This window comes from Xenopus tropicalis, chromosome 1 (assembly GCF_000004195.4).
Source record: "Xenopus tropicalis strain Nigerian chromosome 1, UCB_Xtro_10.0, whole genome shotgun sequence".
Taxonomy (NCBI): Eukaryota; Metazoa; Chordata; class Amphibia; order Anura; family Pipidae; genus Xenopus; species Xenopus tropicalis.
Window position 1 is genome coordinate 127,576,234 of NC_030677.2, and position 21,964 is coordinate 127,598,197.

The 21,964-nt window shown below is 34.9% G+C and overlaps 1 protein-coding gene across 1 annotated transcript in view; it reads left to right on the forward strand.

The window, feature by feature from the left end:
* The window catches only part of glis3 (GLIS family zinc finger 3), a 193,456-nt gene that overhangs the window by 126,576 nt on the left and 44,916 nt on the right, over positions 1 to 21,964 (forward strand). Inside the window, exon 7 of the mRNA XM_002934174.5 lies at positions 16,814 to 16,955. Within this exon, the coding sequence (XP_002934220.1) occupies positions 16,814 to 16,955 (142 nt within the window). The remainder of the gene's footprint in view (positions 1 to 16,813; positions 16,956 to 21,964) is intronic.

The window sequence follows — 21,964 nt, forward strand, 5'->3', positions numbered from 1 at the left end:
AATAACTCCAAATTATTTTCTATATTGTTAGTTGAGCAAAATAAATTTTACTTATGCTATATAAATAATATAAAACTTGTTTCCTTCCATCTTGGAATTACTCAATCACAGCAATCAGGCAGGCACCATTTTGTGGGCACTGTTATGAAGGCAAACTTTATATCATGCCAAAATCTTGTGTATGTGCCAGCATGGGGGACCAGATGCCCCTACCCATGCACTGACTACACAATTAGATGATGAGGAGGGAAAAAGTGAGATGTGCAGTGACATCTAGGTAGTGCTGAACGGAAAGCTAAAGTTATTGTCTGCCCCGCCTCTATGCTTAAGGTATAGAGGTGGGGCAAGCAATATATGATTGACAGCCGGGATTTTTAAATGTCTTTATAATGGGTTTGGATGTGTTAATATAAAAATTAATTTGGGTTTCATGTTTAATTTGAAAAGGACTTTTATTATACAGTTTTTTATGTCTGGGTCCTCTTTAACACTTTATTATCTATATTAATTGATTCTGTAATACAAACCAAAATTATATCAGTGATTCAAACAGAAAGCCACTGAAGAGCTCCACAAAGAGTCAACATTTATTAAGAGATTACATTCAATATAAAATGGCAAGGTGTAATGCTACTAGCTAGGGATGTACTGAATCCACACTCCTAGCCAAACCGAATCTGAATCCTAAAAATCACATGACTTTTTGTCACGTAAACACAGAAGTTGAAAATTTTTCGCTGCATGTGCACCGACATTTAACCCTTCCAAAACCTAATTAGCATATGGTAATTCGGATTCAGTTCAGTATTCAGCGGAATCCTTTACGAAGGATTCAGTACATCCCTACTACTAGTACATATCTATGTGGAGAAGCTGAGATTGATTTGAATGACAAATTTGAGATTGATTTGAGTGTCATGTCCTAGCCCACTATCCATCTAGGACAACAATAAAAGTAAAGAAGCTTTACACTCATGCCCAAGGTTGTGTGCTCAGCAAAACTACTACAAAACTACTGGGGTGAAACTATTAGCTTTGCGGTTTCAGTCATAATGCAAGCTAAAAGAACATACACTAAGCATGATGTCACATTGGAAACTTTCCAGGAAACAAATCTTACAGCGCTTAGTGGTAACTAATAGCAGCAATCTTAAAACATGACAGTTCTTTATCCAGAACTTCTTGATTCACTAACTTGCAACATAAATACGTATCTGTCTTTCTAAAGGTATAACATATTGACATCAGTCGAAATATAAACATTTGCTGGTCTATGACACACTGGCATCTTGAAAGGTCCTCTAATGGAGCATAGTGGGGATCAAAGCACCTCTGCTTACTGTCAGATACTTCCCTTTAATGTGAGTGGGAAACAAGTTGTCTATGGCAGATGCTGCTGCAAAGGGGGGCAGATCCCCTTTGTCTAAATGCTGTCTTTTTTGCCAAAAATAACCATTTTGGCTTTAGGGGCTTTGTTCCTTTCCCTTTTCTTTTAAAGCCAGTGCTTACCCAATGGTTAACCTTTATCAGAGCAATGGGAGCTTCCCCTACTGGCGCATGCCCTATGTCCTGTCTCTTTCTTACTCCTATGCTTATCATAAATCTTATGGCAGTATAATTAATACTATGCGAATGAAAAAAGAAGAGATGGGGTATGCACTTCAATTCCTTGCTTTCCAGGCTCTTAATGACTGAATTGTTGGAGATTTATTCATAATTGTAGATGAGCAGAAGGTCAGAGAACCCTTTCTCCAGTGACACACTAAAGAACCTGTGGCAGGTTATTTTTGGAACAGGACAATGGTTTGCAAAGGGTAAACAGCCTCTTTATGGGTGTGTTTTGGTTTCTGAACTGTAAAGGTTTAAATGTATGTATTTATTTGTATAGATGGAGGTTCAATAAATAAAATTTAAAATATTCAGCTAAACATTTATTCTGAAAATTGAAGTCATGACTTCAACTTCGAACGAGTTATTCGAACCATAGAGCTTACAATCTATGAATCATGAATTGTTATGTGATGTGCTTATGATTTTATATAGATTGTTTTGCAATGTTTTGAACCATCCTAGAGGTCCATTATGATCAGTCAGTTAAAGGGGAACGCCCCCAAAAACGTTTTTCTTTTTTTTGCATAATACAAAAAAATATTATTACTACTGTTCTAATATACATTAATTAAATGTCTTTTAAAGATATTTGTAATTGCCATTGAAAGCAGGATCTCTAATTCTAACTCATGAAACAATATACAGTAGTGGAATCAGTTCTCTTCCAGGTCTGTTAATTAGTCTGCTAATTACTGAGGAGAGATGATGTTTTATTTATAAACTGTTATATGTTTAAGAAGTAATGATCTGGTTTTAATCTTAGTTTAGAAAAAACAAGTCAGAATGCTCCAGAGCAGAATAGCTTTAAGGTTTCACTGAGACTGCTAATCTTGTTCCTATGACCCCAGGACCAAGATTAAAAACATGATTTTTATTTATGTGTTGGCCACAATAAAGGCCACAATGTATTGTAATGTCATTTACTATTGACCGGGAAAAGAAGTGTATTGCACTAAGGAGAACAAAACGTGCCCCTTAGTGCTCATTTAGCAAGCACTTCTTTCCCTGGTCTGGCTGGGTCTACACCTAGTGCTAGATAAAAAAGTCCATGTCAGGCACATGGAGTCTCTGTACTCCAAAATAGAGCGTGGAGGCCTGTGCCAAATTTTAAGGGGCGCGACAAATCTCCCTTATCGCGGGTGACTAATCTCCCCGAAATCCCATCTCACCGGCTAGAATGTAAATTGCAGGTGGCATGGCATACGCGGCACCGAAATCGACAAAGTTTCCTCTCAAGGCAACTTCAGCGATTTCGGCAAGTGGCCGCGTTGTGTATGCCATCCCACCGGTGATTTACATTCTAGTCGGTGGGATGGCATTTCGGGGAGATTAGTTGCCCGCAACAAGGAAGATTTGTCACGCGCCAACTAATTTTCCCGTTTGTCACAGCCCTAAAAGGGCAAAGACAGTGTGCAAAATGCTAGTTTCTTGCACTTTGCACATTACCCAGGAGGTTATACATGACCCATATTGTCTCTTACAATAGATTGTATGACTAAAATTACTTTTAATTTAAACACTAATACAGAGCAATAATAAGATATTTGAAATAACAGACAAAACAGATAATGTTTATTTGTTTAAAACATACCAATAAAATCATACTTAAAAATGTCTCATTTGGTCCACAAATCCAAAGGCAACTGTATATAAAATAACCCTGAGCTCTGTTCCATTTAATCGTATTTAACTGACTTATACCTGACTGCAATCTAACATAAAGCTTTGGAATTTGAAATATTCCTAGGCTGTAATAATAAAAAGTAACATTAAACCTTTTAGGACAGAATAAAGATTATTTATGGCTTTAATTAAATTGAAAATTGGCATAAGGTCACAAGGGGGTTTTACACAACAAAATGTGAATTCTTTAAGGGGAAAAATAACCATAAAAATTCCAAGGTGATAAAGGAACAGTGAAGTAAATAGCTAAAACCCTAGGGAACTGCTGTGCTGAAAAGATTGAAACCTTTTGCTGTCATAGCCTGTTAGTCATGGATCCATTTAATATGTCCTGCATATAATCCTTTCTAGAAGTTCCCAAAACACTCAGTGACATGCTTTTTTTTCCTGAAGGAGATCAGAGTAGATAAAAATGATTTTGCTTTTAAAAGTTTCATAAAACAAATGGCAGCGAATTCCAACAGTGCGTAACAAGGTCCCAAAGCAGATGACATAATGTAAAGCAGTTAACCAAAAGGGCAGTATTGTGTGCTGAAAACAAGCTGAACGGCTGGCAAAGCGTGAATGAAGTATGATGTTGTAAAGCAATAATGAACTGGTACTTTTGTCTAATACAAAGTGTATATGTGATTTCCATTTTACTCCCATTACCCAAGTTACAATAAGTTATTACAAGAGGTTGGAAAATTGCTTTACTTTATTCAGTATTTACACTTTTTAGCATGCTCCCTAACTTATTAGTTATCTAACTAACATTAAACCCCCAAACTTTGAACCTAGAGTCACCAGCCTTTTACTCTTTACATTGTTAGGAACATTCCATTCTGCAAAGCAAAGTGAGATTTATTCCAGTCCATAATGCTAGCTGACACATATTACCCATGTTCCTATTCTGGGTCCTCTGCTGTTTGTCCTCTGCACTCTTTCCTTTTAGGTGCATTTTCCAACCATAAACTTTAAAGTTTTAAAATGATATAAGAAAACCATCCTAATATATATATATATGTTTTTATTACATTTCATCTTTTGCAATTGGAAAAGACAATATTGTTTTTTGCGCAATATTGTATCTGCTGAGCACCAATTTGTCTTTCTAAATAGTGGCAGAGAAGTGAGATTCTATGGGGATGGATGGACATTTAAACCACTGGTATAAAAAAAGTAAAGGACGGTGTGGAAGACAAGGAATTCCATGGCACTGAAAGGACTGTTTTAAAAAAAAAAAAGTAGTCTAGCCAATATCCTTTGCTACGAGATTGACAGCTTAAATTGAAGTGATAAATTGTTTAATGCCTTAAAGTTAAAGGAGAGCTAAACCCATACCTCCCAACATTTTAAAAATGGAAAGAGGGACAAAAATAAATGCTGTGCGCAGTGCAAATTTTTTTTAACCACGCTCGTTTTTGCAACCACACCCCCTAAATACCACTCTCATTTGACTAAATTTGGCAGGTTATTTAAAGTTTGAACACATTTATGGGGGTTTTGGGGTCCTGTTTTATGTGTTATTACAGTTTTGCTGAAAAAGGTGAAATTGCCCTTTAAGCTGCAAGTCTCAGTTCCCCTAAGAGACCTGTTTAGCTTATTAGTTACAATGTATCTAAGTGCAGGGCGGGCTTTTTAACTTTCTGGGTTCTCTGCCAAAAGCCCACTTATTTCATTAAAAATGAGAAACAATGTTTCTAAGTGCAGGTGACGCTCGTTAAGATTTCTGGGCTCTCTGCCAAAAGGTACTTTTAATTAAATTTGTATCTTTTGTAGGCTGATGGCAGACGAGGCGTGGGGCGGATATTTTTGGCAAGAGCTTTTCCGCTTGCAGAAAATATAATAATAATAATAATATAAGTTTGGTTGGGGCAGAAGATCAAATTTGATTGACTGCTATTTATCTGTGTATTAGAGTGTGTAATACAAGAAAATGTCATCCTCTGATGGTTATTAGGAACCATCTTATAACTAATGAACAATATGTGCTTGTTCTTACATTATGTCATAAGTATGCCGCAAGTGTCTTGTCCCTTCCCACTGTAGTTTGTTTTACATTCGGTTTTAAGAAACCTCTTACTCTCTTTTTTCCTCACTGTTGTATAATGCCTTATTTATTTACTTGTGTCCCCAAATATACCTTTATGATGGGTTTTCTGACCTATACATAGTTTAAAAATAAAAATACTTTCCTTATATACTTATGGCTATATCAGCATGTGTATTTATATGCATACTTCATTTATTACATTTTAGTTTTATGTGGCCTAGAAAGCTATGAATCAGCTAGAAAAAAAGAGAAGAAGAATATTTAAGGGTCTCTTCCGAGAAATTTCAAGTTCAGAAGAACATTCTTGTTTAGGTCAGTGCTCAGTGAATCAGATTATAACGCTTGTTATGGAAAATGTGAAGCAAATACCAAAATGTAATCACCATTTAGCTTTAAATATCTTAATAGGAATTTCTTTAAAGTCTGAAGGATGGGGAAACAGTATATTTGTATTGTTTCACATGATCATCTGTAGCAAATAAAGGTTGGGTTTCATCAAGTCGTGCCTGCCGGCACCCTGGTTGTCGCCTGGCAAACCCATGTGCCTCATTTTACAACCAAAAGCACAACTAAAGAATACCAGTAATTCATCAGAAATATGATACAACTAACATAAATGTAGTTATTGGGCCAAAAATTATTATTTAATTATTATCCTTTGTACATATAGCACCTACACATTTAAGCAGCATTTCACTTGGATTATTTATCATTCATTTTAGCTCCTGCCCTAGCTGATTAATTTTCTAAAATATTGCCACACTGGAGCCAATTTTATCAGGAGTCATTTACCGTGGTTCTATGTTTTTGGGGTGTTTGCAGAAAAAAGAAATCAAGTTTAAAAAACTGAATTATTTGATTAAAATGTAGTCTATTCTAGAAAGGCTTTCTGTACTTTGGAGCTTTCTGGATAATGGGTTTCCGGATAAGGGATCCCATACCTGTACTATGTTTTCAATAGAACCTCATTATAAACTACTGCATGCACTATTCATCTTTGCTTCTGATATCTTTTCCCCTATGTAGAAACAAATCACTTTGGGTGATTTCCAAGGTAATAACACCCACTCATAAAATTGAAATGTCTCATACACATCTGTAATCTTCTCATTTCATATCTGACTTGTCACATGTTAATCAGATGGTCTGACTGGGTAAATAATAAGACACGAATTTGAATCCGAATTGGAAAAATTCCGATTGGAAAACGAACATTTTGCGTCTTTTTCGTATTTTTTGCAATTTTTTCGGCGCCTTTACAACTTTTCGGAAATTGTCGCGAGTTTTTCGTTACCAATACGATTTTCGTGAAAAAACGCGAGTTTTTCGTAGCCATTACGATTCGCTCGTATCTTGTCGCGACTTTTTCGTATTGAGCGCTCGTAAGCGGCGGCCGAAACTTTCAGATTTAGCATGATTTTGGAAGCCTCCCATAGGACTCAATGGCACCCTGCAGCTCCAACCTGGCCCAAGAAAAGTCACCATACTGAAGCTTGAATGAATCCGAACGCTACGAAAAAATCGCAACATTTTGCGCAACTTTCGGAATGGCTACAAAAAAGGCACGACTTTTCGCGCAAGTTTTAACGCTACGAAAAAATCGGCAGATTTTGCGCAACATTCGTATGGCAACAAAAAAGTCGTGATAATTTTCCAAAAAAATCGCCAAATACCGATCATTGCGAAAAAAACGCAATCGGACGCATTCGACCGGTTTGTGAGTAAGTAAATGGGCCCCCAAATATACAATATACACTATATACACTATATATACACCAATAATTTGGATCTCCATACCTTAAGCCTACTAAAAATGATTTAAACATTTAAAAAAACCTAACAGGATTGTTCTGTTAGCAGAATATTTTTTTCAATTTTTAATTATTAACTTAAAATGGACTTTCAGTAAGTCTGAGCTTTCTAGATGAGGAGTTTCCTTTTACCTATGTTTCTGTATTTAAATACATTAAGCTTTTATTACTTTATGTTTGCTATTAGAATGTGCACTGTCCTTTCACCCTGCACCTAACCCATTGTGAAGTATAAAAATCTCTATGGACTTTTCTCCTCATTTACTTAACATGTTCACCTGAATTTCCTGTCTTTGTTTTTCCCTTTCTCTACTTTCTCTCTTCATTTCTTCTTTTTTTTGTCTTTCTGGTTGATTTTTTCATAAATAAAATTAAACAAGTTGTTATATTTCACATTGTTTCAGAATGTTTTTATTTGTTTTCCCCAACATAATGGCAATAAGATACTAATTAACCAAGTTTATGTAATACAATTGAACTAATTAAATTGAATAAAATTAATTGAATTGTATGACTATAATGGAAACTGCATTATGCCACAGCTGCATGAAACTGGATTACATGTAACTTAGATGCCAAAGGTTGCTAAGCATCAACCAAGGCAACCAGTAAACTAGGAGATAAAGAGAAGGTATTTATTCTTATAAAGAAAGTGTTGTAGCTAGTCTTCTACATTCATGTTCTCAAAATTAGATATAAATCAGGCATCATGGTGTCAGTCTTTTTTATTCTATCAGTTCAAACAGTTGTTTTGCTGCATGGGATTAGTAACCTAACAAAATTTAATCAAACAATTTGTTCAGCTTTTTGAGAGTGATGTACAACAAACCTTACTGAAACTGATTTCCTCTGACTTGCGGGTGACAGCTTTGTCAAAGATTTTTCTTGGCATGACTCGAGGAGCAGGTCAGGCTTTAAAGGCTCAGTTTATAAAACATATCCTTCCTTTGATCCAAGGAACAGGGATAATAAAATACACTGTATTTCTGGGTCTGTCTATTGACCACAATGTTGTTTTATTCATGATGAAGGCATTACAGGAACATACTTTTTTCTGAGTGTTTAGTGGTTTAGTTTGAGCATTTACAAGAAACCTAAATTTGTTGGTTTCCTTAAAGATGTCGAGCGCATTTGTATATATGTTGCTTTATACACTTTCAAAGAACCTATATCATGTGGTTAACCACATAAAAAATGTGGATTGTGTGTTATCTTAAATGAGGAAGGCATGGGATATATGTATGAGGGGGTCCTGAGGTTTATTATATGTAGTAAGAAAGATGTTACATATGTATTTCTATAATTATCATGAGTACTGCTAATTTGTTAAAAATGTTGTTTAAAATGCAAACTTTACAACTTTAGCAAATCAACATTATCTTGTTTGATTATTTAAGAAAAGGATACTTTCGTAAAAAAAAAAAAAAAGCTTTTCAGTGATAGCATTCTATTTATGGATTGATTTTTAAACATGCATTGATTCAATGCAGGATAAGGAAATATGTACCTTTTATCACATTGCAGCGACTTGTTAATGTTTTATAAGCAATGGCATACAATAAGTTAGATTGGAGGTCTGATGGCATGACATTCTCAGGTATAGCCAGCTTTAGATAAATACATTTTTACACCTACAAAGAAATTAATTCTATACACCAGTGGTTCCTAAAAAGTAGGACAGGCTTTTCTGGGTGGCCCTAAAGCAGAGGGGGAGGGGCTTAGCCTGAAGGCCATTTAGGGTAAAATACAGGTACTATCGGATATTCTAATTTACTAGTAAGCCCATCTAGATGGTCAATAAGGGACATTTGGAGTGAAATTGTATTGATGCCCTAGATATTTTTGGACTCTGGATTCCTGGATATTTTGGACTTTGAATAACTGCTAAACCAGTGTTTATATATTTAACCCTCCAAGGGGAGATTGAACTGAAAAATGAATTATGATGTGAGCTACACTTTGTCAGTGAATCGAGGATGCAGAGCATTTACCTGTTACTAGTTACTTTGTTTGATTTACCTAAATATACCTTATATACAAGGATGAATCATTGTGTATATATAAGGATAAAACATAATGCAACAGTCATCACAGTAATTATTATAAGTCTATTTACATTATATTTAACAAATTAATTTGCTGATGTATTAAGATATACATATACATTTTATGCATTTATTTAAAAGCATTAATAATTTGATTGTATACAAATTCATATTAAAAAATACAATTTGATGCTTACATTGTTGAAATCTCACCCCGCTATTCTATTTCTGTTTTTATGCCTCATTAGTATGATGATAAATTGACATCTCTGCAGTTAGTTCTCTGCAGTCAGAGCCTAATGAAAGATTAGCTATTGAATAGTTGCTGAGTTTTCCATAAATTACCCTGCACATGTTTATAAATTACCCTCTTAAGTTACTTCCTTCTGTGGAAGATTATAAATTGCAGTATTAATGTACTTCCTCGGAAGATTACAACCGAATGCAGGGAAATCCTTTTGATTGCTCTATCATGTCACACCAGATGCCTGCACCTCTGTACTATGGATCCCATGATCAGTATAATTACCCACAATTTCAATTGGGCATGCTCCTGATGGGGTATAACAGCATGAAATAACAGAATATAATGGCCCAGAGAAGAAGCACAGGAACATGAAACTTTAATAGGAGGTTTACAGTTACATTTCAAAACATTTTTCTTTTACTTTTAACCTTCCCTTCTTCTGTTTTAGTGAATGTTGTAAACCAGCGTCTCTGCTGGGACTTAAGGAAAACAGTGAGCATTAATTACTTACATTTGTGTCATCTAATTATAAAAGAGACATGTATTCACATTCATTGTGTTATTCTAACACAATACTCAAAGGATATAGCCTGTGTTAACTATAATGTAGACATCTTTATAATTAAAGGAACAATGTAACGTATTGAGGAGTAACATTTATCTTATATCAATATCTCCTTAAATAGACAGTCAAGTATCAGGGCACAGTTTCATGTAGATATATATTGTTAGGAGCTACCATAATTTTGCCTCAACATTACAATTAGCAATAAACAGATTGTAAAGCACATTTGAAGACACATTTTCTCTTTAATACAGATATGGGGTCCATTATCTGGAAACCTGTTATCCAAAAACCTCAGAATTATGGAAAGGCAATCTACTGTAGACTCCATTTTAATCAAATAATTTAAATTTTTATAAGTGATTTCCTTTTTCCTCTATAATAAAGAAAAATAGCCATATACTTGATCCCAAATAAGATATAGTTAATTCTTATTTGAGGCAAAATGATCCTATTGGGTTTAATTAATGCTTAAGTGATTTTTTTGGTAGATTTAGGAGATGATTTTTAACGCTAAAATTTGCAGGAGAAAAAGTTGTGAGTTTTCCAAGATTTATGGTTAAAAACCCGACAATTCTCAACCTAAACCTTGCCAAGATCATGTAGATGTCAATGGCAGATGTCCGTTCTCTTCCCTGAAGAATCCTTCTTTTGCTTTGAGATTTCAAATTTTTGACGCTGTTTTTATGTGACAAGTCAAAAAATTGCGAATTTTCACAACTTTTCTGCGACTTTTGCTGCACTGACTTTTTCAGTTTAGACTTTTTAGTAAATCTAAGGCATTTTGTTGAAATAAGTTTTTTTAAAAAAAAAAAAGAGAAATGTTAGAAATGTTAGAAAATCTGACCCTCACAGTATGGTGTTCCAAATTACGGAAAGACCTTTTATCTGGAAAACCTCATGTCCCAAGTATTCTTGATAACAGGTCCCATAACTGTATAAAATTTCAAGAGACCACCTCGTAGTGTTAAATACTAGTATTAATTCTACAAGTTGGTGGCTCCAACCAACTGCAATTTCAATAAGAAATTAATAAATATTAATAGATTGGAATTAAAATCTCAAATTTGTATAGCAAAGCTAGTAAATTTGGTTTATTTTAAATATGCTTTACAACCATATTAATCTCACTATTGTAAAAAGTCATTTCTGTATTTTTAGTGGCAAGAAGAACAATAAACATACACTATTGCGTGTTTAATTAATTTCTTTATTTTAGGAATTTAGCTTGGTGCTAATACAGTAGCTGCTTAGAAAATAAAAAAATAAGCTTCTGTGGGACAAACTTAAAGAAGCTTCCTAAGCACTGACCCATGGCTAATGCGATCAGGAAAAATACTGCTAATCTCATGTAGACCTTTACTGCTGCATTAGCCAATGAATGGCTTATTTTGCCATCAATGATTCAGTGGTCTCTGGGCTTATGAAAGCCTACGGATCATTCCATGCGCTAAGCATGTCAATCATATATTTCAAGCTTACCTGCAATAAAATCTCTCTTTTGGAAAGCAAGTGGCTTGTTACCAAACAACCAGTGACTATGAATATGTTTAATTAACATAGGAATAATTGCCTCATTCTTGGTACGCTACCAGATCACTTCAGCATTACTCATTCATTACCATATTCAGAGGGCATGCTAGAAAGATGAAAGAGAGATCTGTCACATAAGACATCTATTCAATAGCTGAGAGAACTCGCTATGCCTGGAACTGTTTTCTTTTTGTCTGGTTGCTGTAGGGAAAACACAAACATCCCATGTAAGCTACTTACAAATTGGGGAAAAAGCTACAGCAAATTAATTGCAAGGCAGCTGCCTTAGTGAAGTATAAAAGTTTATGTGTAAAATAGCTTGCTATGGAAAATATTAGCTGTAATGTTTTGCTTACTTGGAAAGTAGTCTGACTTGAAAAAAAAAAAAATAAATAAAGAATAAATGGAGTGAACCATTGGTTGGGTAAATGACTACGAATAATTTTCACAAGAATGTAATTTTACATATTGGCTGTTTAACCTATAAACTTACAGTGCACAATTGGTGGAGTCAGAATATTTGACTTTGTTCTTTGTATTCATTATTTTGTTCTGATGGCATGTAGGGAATAGAAACCATAAAGAGCAAAGCCGTATAGTGCTCCTGCCCATACAATTGGTTAGTTATTACAATTGAATTGGCTTCCAATCACTTTTTCCAATCAACCTTTTGCCTATGCAGTAATATCTGTCTTCTTCACACTGTCCACCCCCCCCCTCTGCCCACATCTGTAGATTTTCTCAGTGTTGTTGGGCTATAAATAATTTATACATAATTTATATATAATTCTATAAGTATCATTGCTAATTTTTTATTGAATTATACAAAAATACTATGTTATATATTCTTGATCTACTAATTTTCTCTTAAGGGGAACACAGTGTCATCATTATAGCAATAGTTATTATCCAGACTACATTTTATTGTATAACCCAAAATGTGTATTTTTCATTGTTAGTGTAAATACTCAAGAAATTAGCAATAGTTGATATAGGTTATTATCCAGACTTTGAAATTTGTATTTTGCATTGTTGGCATTATATAAGTAAAATGATGTAAATGTTAAAAGCAATGGCTACCTTTAGATTGTTAGAAAAGAGACAAATTATAGGTTGGCAGGATGCATGCTTATTAAAAGTATACACGCATAAAGCTTATAATGGCTTACACCTGTTGGATTTTAGAAGTGAAAAATGTACTGAGCTGTACAACCTCATGTCATCAGTTTAAATGCATGACAAGAGACATACAGGGATATCCCACATCCTAGAAGACAGTAATACTGAAAGTCATTCATAGTCACATAGTTACATAGGGTTGAAAAAAGACCAGAGTCCATCAAGTTCAACCCTATCTATACACTCACATACATAAACTATATATACCAACATCAATACTAACTGCAGATTTTGGTATCACAATAGCCTTGGATACTATGCTTGTTCAAGAACTCATCCAAGCCCCTCTTATAGGCATTAACAGAATCTGCCATCACAACATCACTAGGAAGGGCATTCCACAACCTTACTGCCCTCACCGGGAAAAAGTAACCTATGCTACTTCAAATGAAAGTTCAGTTTCTCTAATCTAAAATTTCATACTTGCAATCTTATTTAATAGGATGATTTAGCATGTATGCACACAAATAGTATAGTGGGCCTCATTTACTGTTAGCAAGCACTGTGCTAGGTTCAAATTTGAGTGCCAGATATTAAGCAAATTAAGATTTCTTGCTACTAGCGCCGTTGGACATACTGCACTTTTTGCTTTAAATTACCGTATATACTCAAGTATAAGCCGATCCGAATATAAGCCGAGGTACCTAATTTTACCTAAGAAAACTGGGAAAACATATTGACTCTAATATAAGCCTAGGGTGGGAAATGCAGCAGCTACTGCTAAGTTTTAATAATCAAAATAAATACCAATAAAATTACATTAATTGAGGCATCAGTGGGGTATATGTTTTTCAATATGTATTTCAAAGAAAAACAGTAAACTAGCTCTGTAAGCGGAGAAGAGGGTCAACAAAAACAATATGAGTACTATCCCACGCTCATTGCACATTGGCAAACTGGCAGCAGACCCGGTCCCGGAGGAGATGTAAGGGGAAATAAGTATTGCTAGTGGGAGCCTAGGCCAGGGCACTGGAGGGTCTGGTTGCAGGTGGCCTAATTTCCACACAAAGGAGAGAGGGTGCTAGTCTAGAGGGACCCATGGCACCCAACTCGAGTATAAGCCGAGGGTGACTTTTTCAGCACATTCTGGGTGCTGAAAAACTAGGCTTATACTCGAGTATATACAGTAGGTGCACTACTCAGTACTGAAAAGCCCAAATTATCCATAAACTTACACTTGCCATTGACTAGGAGTAAATTACAGTGATTTGCACTAAAGTGTGCTAATTTACTGCATTTGTAAAATTGCACACAATTGAAGGGCATAGTAGTGTACATCCATCTTTACTATAGTAGTTTATGTCCAGCTGTTTGTGGGTGTAGCTCTTGGTTTAATAAACAGCATGACATTTGTCAGATACAAAATGAGCTGACATATAGTATTCACATAAGTTTCAGTCTCAGTGGAGCTTACAATGGTGTAATAACTTTTCTATATGTCTTTAAAATGTGTGTGAGAGAACTAAAGTACCTGGAAGAAACTCAACCTTTATCCATGAATATTAACTTTTACTGTGTTGGCTTGTTCTTTTTAAAGGAGAACTAAACCCTAAAAATGAATATGGCTAGAAATTTCATATTTTATATTATAAATTGGCTGCAGTGGCTTAAAGTTTCAGCATCTCTATAGTAGTAATGATATAGGTCGTTACAGTTGTCACAGGAGCTTCCCATCTTGGAACTGTCCGGGACAGTGCACATGCTCAGTGTGGTCTGAGCAGCTGTTGAGAAGCTGAGCTTAGGGGTCATTGCAAATTAGCAAGCAGTAAATGAGGGTTGTCTGTCATATAAGCTGATGCTACAGGGCTAATTATTAAATTCTGATGCTAATGCCCTGATTTTAGATTTGTCATGTAATGTGAATCTGAATGAATTACTAATCCGCTTTTTACTGTTACATTTATACTCTATTTGTGAAGTATTTTTCGAGTCGGTCCCTAAGCTAAGTAACTGACAGCAGCACAGAGCATATGTAGGGAAGCAGCAGAAAATAAGATGGGGAGCTACTGGGGCATATTTAGAGGCACAAATCTTCACTGCTAAAGGGCTGTGGTTGCCTTGGCTGGTACAGAAACCCAAAACATAATGTACAATATGTCTGCCCTACTTCTTTAGTTAGGCTTTATTTCTCCTTTAAAACATGTTTGTTGCCTTATATGTTGTAATCACCTGAAATAGTGACAAGTTGGTTATACAATTAAATATGGCTGTTAGGTGTAGTGTTTGACCCTTGGATAAAATGGAAGGGATTGCAAAATAAGGAATCCAATCTCTCTGTTTTCTTTTGGTCTTCTGATTTATGTCCTTGAAGATTCCATTCAAGAGGAGATATTTCTGGCTCCTTGCTTCCTTGTAAACATTAACAGATTAAACTTCTTGAATTCCAAATATCAATTACTGTTGACACTGACTAGTTTTCACATTTTGGCCAAGCTACTGTTGTTGTCACTGTAGCAGATCATTTCTAAAGGTAAAAATATCATACTGTACCCATTAAATAATGTATATTGTAAAGTTTGTAAGAGACAGCTGAAAGCTTAGGCACAAATGATCTCTTCTGATTGTAAATGAGTACATATAATTCCATTAGTTCATATTAGTTCAAGTTCTGAAAATTGTGACTGGACCAAAGATTCTGATTACAACAAAGCATCCTTTGGAAAAGAACAACTTAAAAAGACATGTATCCCCTATTTTAGTCAATTATTTATAGTACATAAGGCTTATCCTACAGTTTTTTGTAAATCACAAGGAAAAGATTTCAGGTAAGTGTAAACTGTTCACTTTAAAAAATCCACAAACCTTAAAGGGATTGTTCACCTTTAAATTAACTTTCATTATGATATAGTGATATTTTGAGACAATTTTCAATTGGTCTTTATTTTTTATTATTGGAGGGATTTGAATTATTTAGCTTTTTATTCAGTAGGGGTCCAAATTACTCCAGCAAGAAGATGAATTACCCCAGACTGGAAGATGAATAACAGAGGAAAAAAATAACTGTAACAATAGAATTGTAGCCTCACAAAGTGCTTCATAATTTTTTGGTTTATATATTGTAATTTTCGAAAACTTGAATTAAGATGCTTGAAAATGTTTACAAAATGTAATTTTTCCTTTGTTTGTAATCCATAGCAACCAATCAGCATTTTGCTTTTTCTGTTATCTGTAGTAAGATTAATGAAAGCAAAATTCTAATTTGTTAGTAAGGGTTGCTACTTACAACCTAATAATCGGAATTCCCCCCAAAAACACATTTTCATTTTACTTTACTTTTACTTTGTGGGGTTCTGGGGGCCAAAATGTAAAAATGTATTAACTGCGGATTGGATGTTTGTGTATGTAAGAGAGCACTGAAAGAAGAAATGTGCAAAAAACCAAGAAATCTACAATAATAATCTGTAGTTTGGCCAAAAAGAAACCCTTTTTTTTTACAAAGACAGCATACATTTAAAAATGTATTTTAGGGGTTTGCTGGTCTTGTGAAATGTTTGCATTATGTGTATATGTTTTTATCAGAATAACATTGACTAAGGTTGTAAATAGGTTTTTTAGAAAAGAGGTGTGAGTATTTTAGCACTCCTAATAGTTAAATATCTTTCAGAGGTATGTGTATGTTTACATACAGTTTAACATATACTCACTGATCGATAACATAAGCCTCTGACTGTATGTTGAACTCAGGCCAAATGTGATGAGTCTTGCACTTTTTGAGCTACGGGGCTACTCTATAAAGGTATGCAAATCTTTCACAACATGTTTGATTCCTGGAGTACACATGCACCTAATTTCATGATGAATACCCATTACAGCTGATAGCAGTAAAACGTAAGGCTTAGTGAGTAATCGGAAGCAGACGTCTTAAGCTGCACAAAGGGAAAACATATGGACTTCATAGACCTACTTAGAAACATCTTTACCGTGCAAAATAAATTATCACTAATTACCAAGACTCATGCTAGCCTTTACTATGGGTGATTTTGTTTTTTTCATATCGTTGCAATGCATTAAAAAAAAGAAGAAAACTTTTTCTAGATATTGGAAGTAGGTTAATGTCATAATAGTGACAGATTATTTTATCCATTTTATCCACCTATCTTCTAGTTACGATCAAGGACAGATCTTGACCAGGAAATTCTCAGTGACTGCCTCACAATTCAACCTCTGCAGCCTGCAACTTCACCACAAGATCCTTCAGAGAGCAGTATGGGAAGGTCTCCTGGCCCAGTTCATGATGTCTACCCAGGTAAAATGTTCAAGGGGGAGCTATGTCGTTAGCCTATTGCTGTGCTTTCCTCTGGTCCCTCATCACAAATTCAAGAATTTAAATGTATCTTTGTTTAAATACAGGAATTTTCAGCAACTCCTGGTGGGTGATTTATCAATGTTTGAATTTTTGTAACAGTTCGAGTTTTTTTTGCGCTAAAAAAACTTGAATTCAAATTATGGTTCAAAAACTTGAATGTTTGGTATATATTAAATGCAAAAGAACAGAAACCACAAATGTAAAACTTTGCCATCTAAAAGCTTGTTAGTTTCTATAGAAGTCAAAGGGCATTGTTCTAAGCAAAGTCAAGCCAATTCGAGATACTTCAACTCTAAAATTGTAGGTGTTTTTTGATTCAAACAGGTTTACCACGCTAATAAATAAGTGAGCATTCAAGTTTATTCAATTTAGAAAAACAAATCAAAAATTGATAAATAAGCCCCCTAGCATTAGGAAAGGGACAACAACCCACAGTCTAGTGCTTTCCTCATGTAAAAGAAATAGATCTTATTCATCTTTGTTAGTTTTGACTGTTTACCGGATGGCAACTCCTACTTGCCATGACATTATGAATATTTTTAAAAAATCAGTACTCACCTGTTTTTTTTTTGTTTTTTTTTTCATTTTATTATCCTAGTTAATATATGCAGCATAAATACATGCAGAATCTAGGTTTTGTGGACTAAGTGGATGGTGATGTAGTCTAATTACTATAACTGTAAACAGTTGTACCTCCATATGTTTTGAGCCATCACCTAGCCTGAGGGTGAACGCAAGGAGCTGCTTCGATAATTGTGTTTTTGTAGTTCAGTTATCAGAAGGACAAAACACAGCTAGAGCAGTAATGTGACAAGATTACATATTCCATAGTTAACCAAATGAAAAATTAATGTTTTGTGTGTTTTTCTATTCTAAACAACTTTTCAGTTGGTCTTCATTATTTATTTTTGTTTTGTGAACTATGCTTTCTGTTATACCTATTTCCAGATGGCAAATGAAAATGCTCTCTTAATGTCAAGGGTTACTGCCAACCAACCAAAAAAGGGTTAAGGGCTCAGTTTAATTGTTCTTTTTAATACTTTTTAATGCGTATCTTTCTCTTCAGGTCCTCTCAAATTCATGTTTCAATCTGACATGTTTCAATCTGACTTGAAATCTGCTCTCTAGTTGTGTGGGCAACCAGACCAAGCTTGAGAATTGCAAAACAAAACAGTTAAAAAAATTAAAAAAAAGACTTTGTAAATTGTCTTATAATACTGTTGTCTACACCAAAGCATACTAAAAGCTAACTTTACGTGAACAATTATTTTAAAGACTGATATTTTTCAATTATATTTCCTTGGACAGAATAAGTGGACCAAAAATACCCAGATCAATACCTGAAAGAACTAAGATGGCCGTTACACTGAACTCCATCTATCATCTTAACATTCCATGAGTAGTCTTCAGGCTGATCAATTTATTAGTACAACTATATTCACTTCTGTTATTCTAATTTACATTTTGGAACACATGCTTTATCTGCATCATGGGTTAATATCAGTTTCCAATTATATATTGGGAAAATATGTTTGACGGACTTTGTTCCGAAAAGCAGGTTTTACCAATTGTAACCATGTGTGTCGTAATTGGAATCATGTACTATGTGGTGGGAATGGATGAACAGTGAAGATGGGGCCCGCTTTTGCTCCATGCAAAAACAAAAGCCTAAACTTTGGTGCTCCTGGGCAGTTGTTAAGTTAGCCATTTTATGCGGACTGCTTGCTTTCAGCAGGGGCCATGTGCTGCATATTTGTTTTGTAATCAGAGACACAAACCTGGACAAAGGTTTCATTTATTAAGAAATTTTGCCCTGAAGGAAAACTATAAATCACCTTACAGAAGAAAATCTGTGTTTGGGAGTGATCTGGAATTCATACGTGCATTAAAGTCATAAAAGGAGGCTATGAAACTAGTAAGCTATGAACAACTCGGTAATAACAATTTATGAGTGGTTAAAGCTTTTCATCAATTAGGCATCAAATGGGAGGGATATAGAGTTTACGATTATTACAGCATAGGAAAATCTTAATTTACGTGATTTTTTGTGGTGGACATATGAGGAATTTGCTTGCCATTTATATAACATTTTAGCACATCATTTTAGGAATAAAAATAATATTTATGTGGATAAAACAGAATGGAACACATCCACATTCTAAAATGTTTTTCATTTGGCCTATCACTTACAGGACTTTTATGCAGTGTGTGACCCTCGAAATATATATAAACCAGCTTCAAAATCAGCAACCAAAGACATGTTTTTCAAAGGCAATGAAAAGTGAAAAAAAGTAAAAATAAACAAACCAGGAGACGTAATCATAAAAACATTGTAAAAATGACAAATTTTACTTTGAGATTTACTTTGGCACAGAAACAGCTTTTCCATATTTTTTCACCAAAAGTCATTTAAATTTCTTTTAGTCAGAATTGCAAGCCTACAAGCATATTTAAAAGCTGAAAAAACTGAATGGTACTACAGTTAATTGTAGCCTATTAACTAAGTATGTTTAACCTGTATTAAACTAACACTAGGATCAATTCAACATCATTTTCAGATGTTGCCAAAAAATGAATTGTTAAATTAAGTTAAGCCTAAACTATTAAACTGACTGCAGTTCTGAAGTTATATATTTGTAAAATCAGACATGCCCTTTTACTAGATACCAAAAATGTCAGCAGGCACTCACAGATTTGTTATAAAAGCAAAGTAAACTTTGCTGGCAGAGCATAGCGGCTACAAATAACCTTACGCATTTTGTGCTACACAGCATGTGTAGTCATTGGCTTCATATGTAGGTGTAAAGGGGTTGCGGGTACCAAGATAAGATAGATAAGCAGCACTGCCCAAATCACATGATAAAATGGAAGAAAGAAGAGATTGGGCTTTCATTTTAGATTTCTGCAGCAAACAGCTTCAACAGAGCATTTGTTCTTATCCCAGATGTTATATTTATGATATTAGGTCTTTGCATATAGAAGTTTGATGTTCACTATTAATAAAAACTATGCTCCTTTATTCTTTTGATTTTTTAAACAGATTTTTTTTTGGTGCCTGGGGATTTGTTCAGATAATTGTGCCTGTTGTAATAAAACGGAGCAGATTTATTACCGGAAAAGAGAACAGCTTATAAATAAAGTATTTACAGTAGTTCTAGCTGTCAAATAGCATTTGCATCGATAAATCTCTGTGGTACCTAGTCAGCAAGTAGCCAAGTATTAGTCTCGGTTGGGATTTTATTTCTTTACACAGCCCAGCTGTAAATTAAGTCCTTTTTTTGCAGTAATAAGGCGTGCACAATTTTGCAAAATTCTTGAGAAGAGTATGTATTTTATATCCATGTTTCAAGAAGAGAACCATTCTATGGATTTGAGAAGGGAGAAATAACAGAATAAACACCTTTGCCAACTGGTGGTATCCACTACTCTAAAGCCAGGCATAAATATTGTGGATTGTTTGTATGTTGCCCACTTTATCAATCTGCTGGAATCAAGCAAAATGGAAAACTTTACCCACTTTAGTGCATGTGTATGGTGACTGATCAGTCTAGATCTGTACTGGTCTGTACCCCGGACACTTCCACTGAATCATCTAACCAATCAATTAGGGAATATCCTGCTATAGGTTAATGAACAAGGTATGAGGACAGGCATACTGGCACAGACTGCCACAGTTCAGTACTTGGCGTGCAAGTGCACATGTTATAGGCCCACTGTCAAGAAAAGAGACTTGGCCAGTTAATCGGTTTCCTTTCTGTTAGTCACCCTGCCAATGCTTTAAACGTCTTAGTTCCTTCTTGTAATCCTGTGCTTTGATCTGTGCCTTTCATGACTGCCTGTTATGTTATCTTATGCACTTGCACCTTCATTCTGCCTTTATTTATATCCCTGCCAGTGCTGCAATACAGTGTTCACATTGTCTGCCTTGTCTTGTAGTGACTTTTGGTCGCTAGGCATTTATTTGAAGCAAAATTAAAAAAAAACACGCATTGATTTTAATGAGTGAGAAAATTTGCGTATGTAAAAAAAAGTTGTGTGGTAGGAGAAAAAAACGCTCACTGACTTTACTGCATTTGGAGTGAGAAAAATGCCCATTGAAAAGTCACTTGTGTTAAAAAAGTTGTGCAGTAGCTGTGACAAAAAACACATATTGCCTGTTAGTTAATTTGCTGTGTCTGTTTGTCAAGCACCTATCTTGTCTGTTTTCCAGTCAGCTTCTTCCTTGATGTTCAGAGACTGCGGGTAAACTGGTGTTTTGTTGTGGTCCTTGGTTCCTTGAGGGTGAAGACACACGGAGCTACTAGTAGCAGCTTGTTGTGGCTACCAAAATAGACAATGCTAATCATTTACTGATAATTGTCACAAGGTGTGTTTTAGCAGAGGCAATTCTAAGTATTGTCTATGGCAGGGTATTTCCTGTTGTTTAGTAACCATGAAAAAGTAGCTGCTACTAGTAGCGCTGTGTGTCTTCACCAGGACACAAATACATGATTCTCCCTGTATTGTATGTATGTATAAAGTTATCTGTATAATGCTATCTTGTAGGTAGCACAATAAATAAATGGCACAAACACAGAGACAAATATTGCAGTAAAATAAAGCTAAATACACTGTATTAAGTGCCACATGATATAAGACACAGTATAGAGGAAGTCAATGCCCTGTAGAGCTTGCAGTCTAATTGTACTTTAGCAGAAATTTGGATTCTACTGTAAAATTAAGTATAGATTTCCTACAGTACATTACGTTAATACCACTTAGAGAGTGTGCCATACATTAAAAAAGATGTATTTTAAAAATATGCAGGGCTGTGTATGAGCTTCTGTCCCAAGTTATCATATCATACCTGATAATCTATGAATGGCGTGTGGGGATGCACTGTAATTAGTGGGCAAAGATTTTGTAATTTCTGCTATAATGCCTTGGCAAATGGAGCACTGCATGCATTA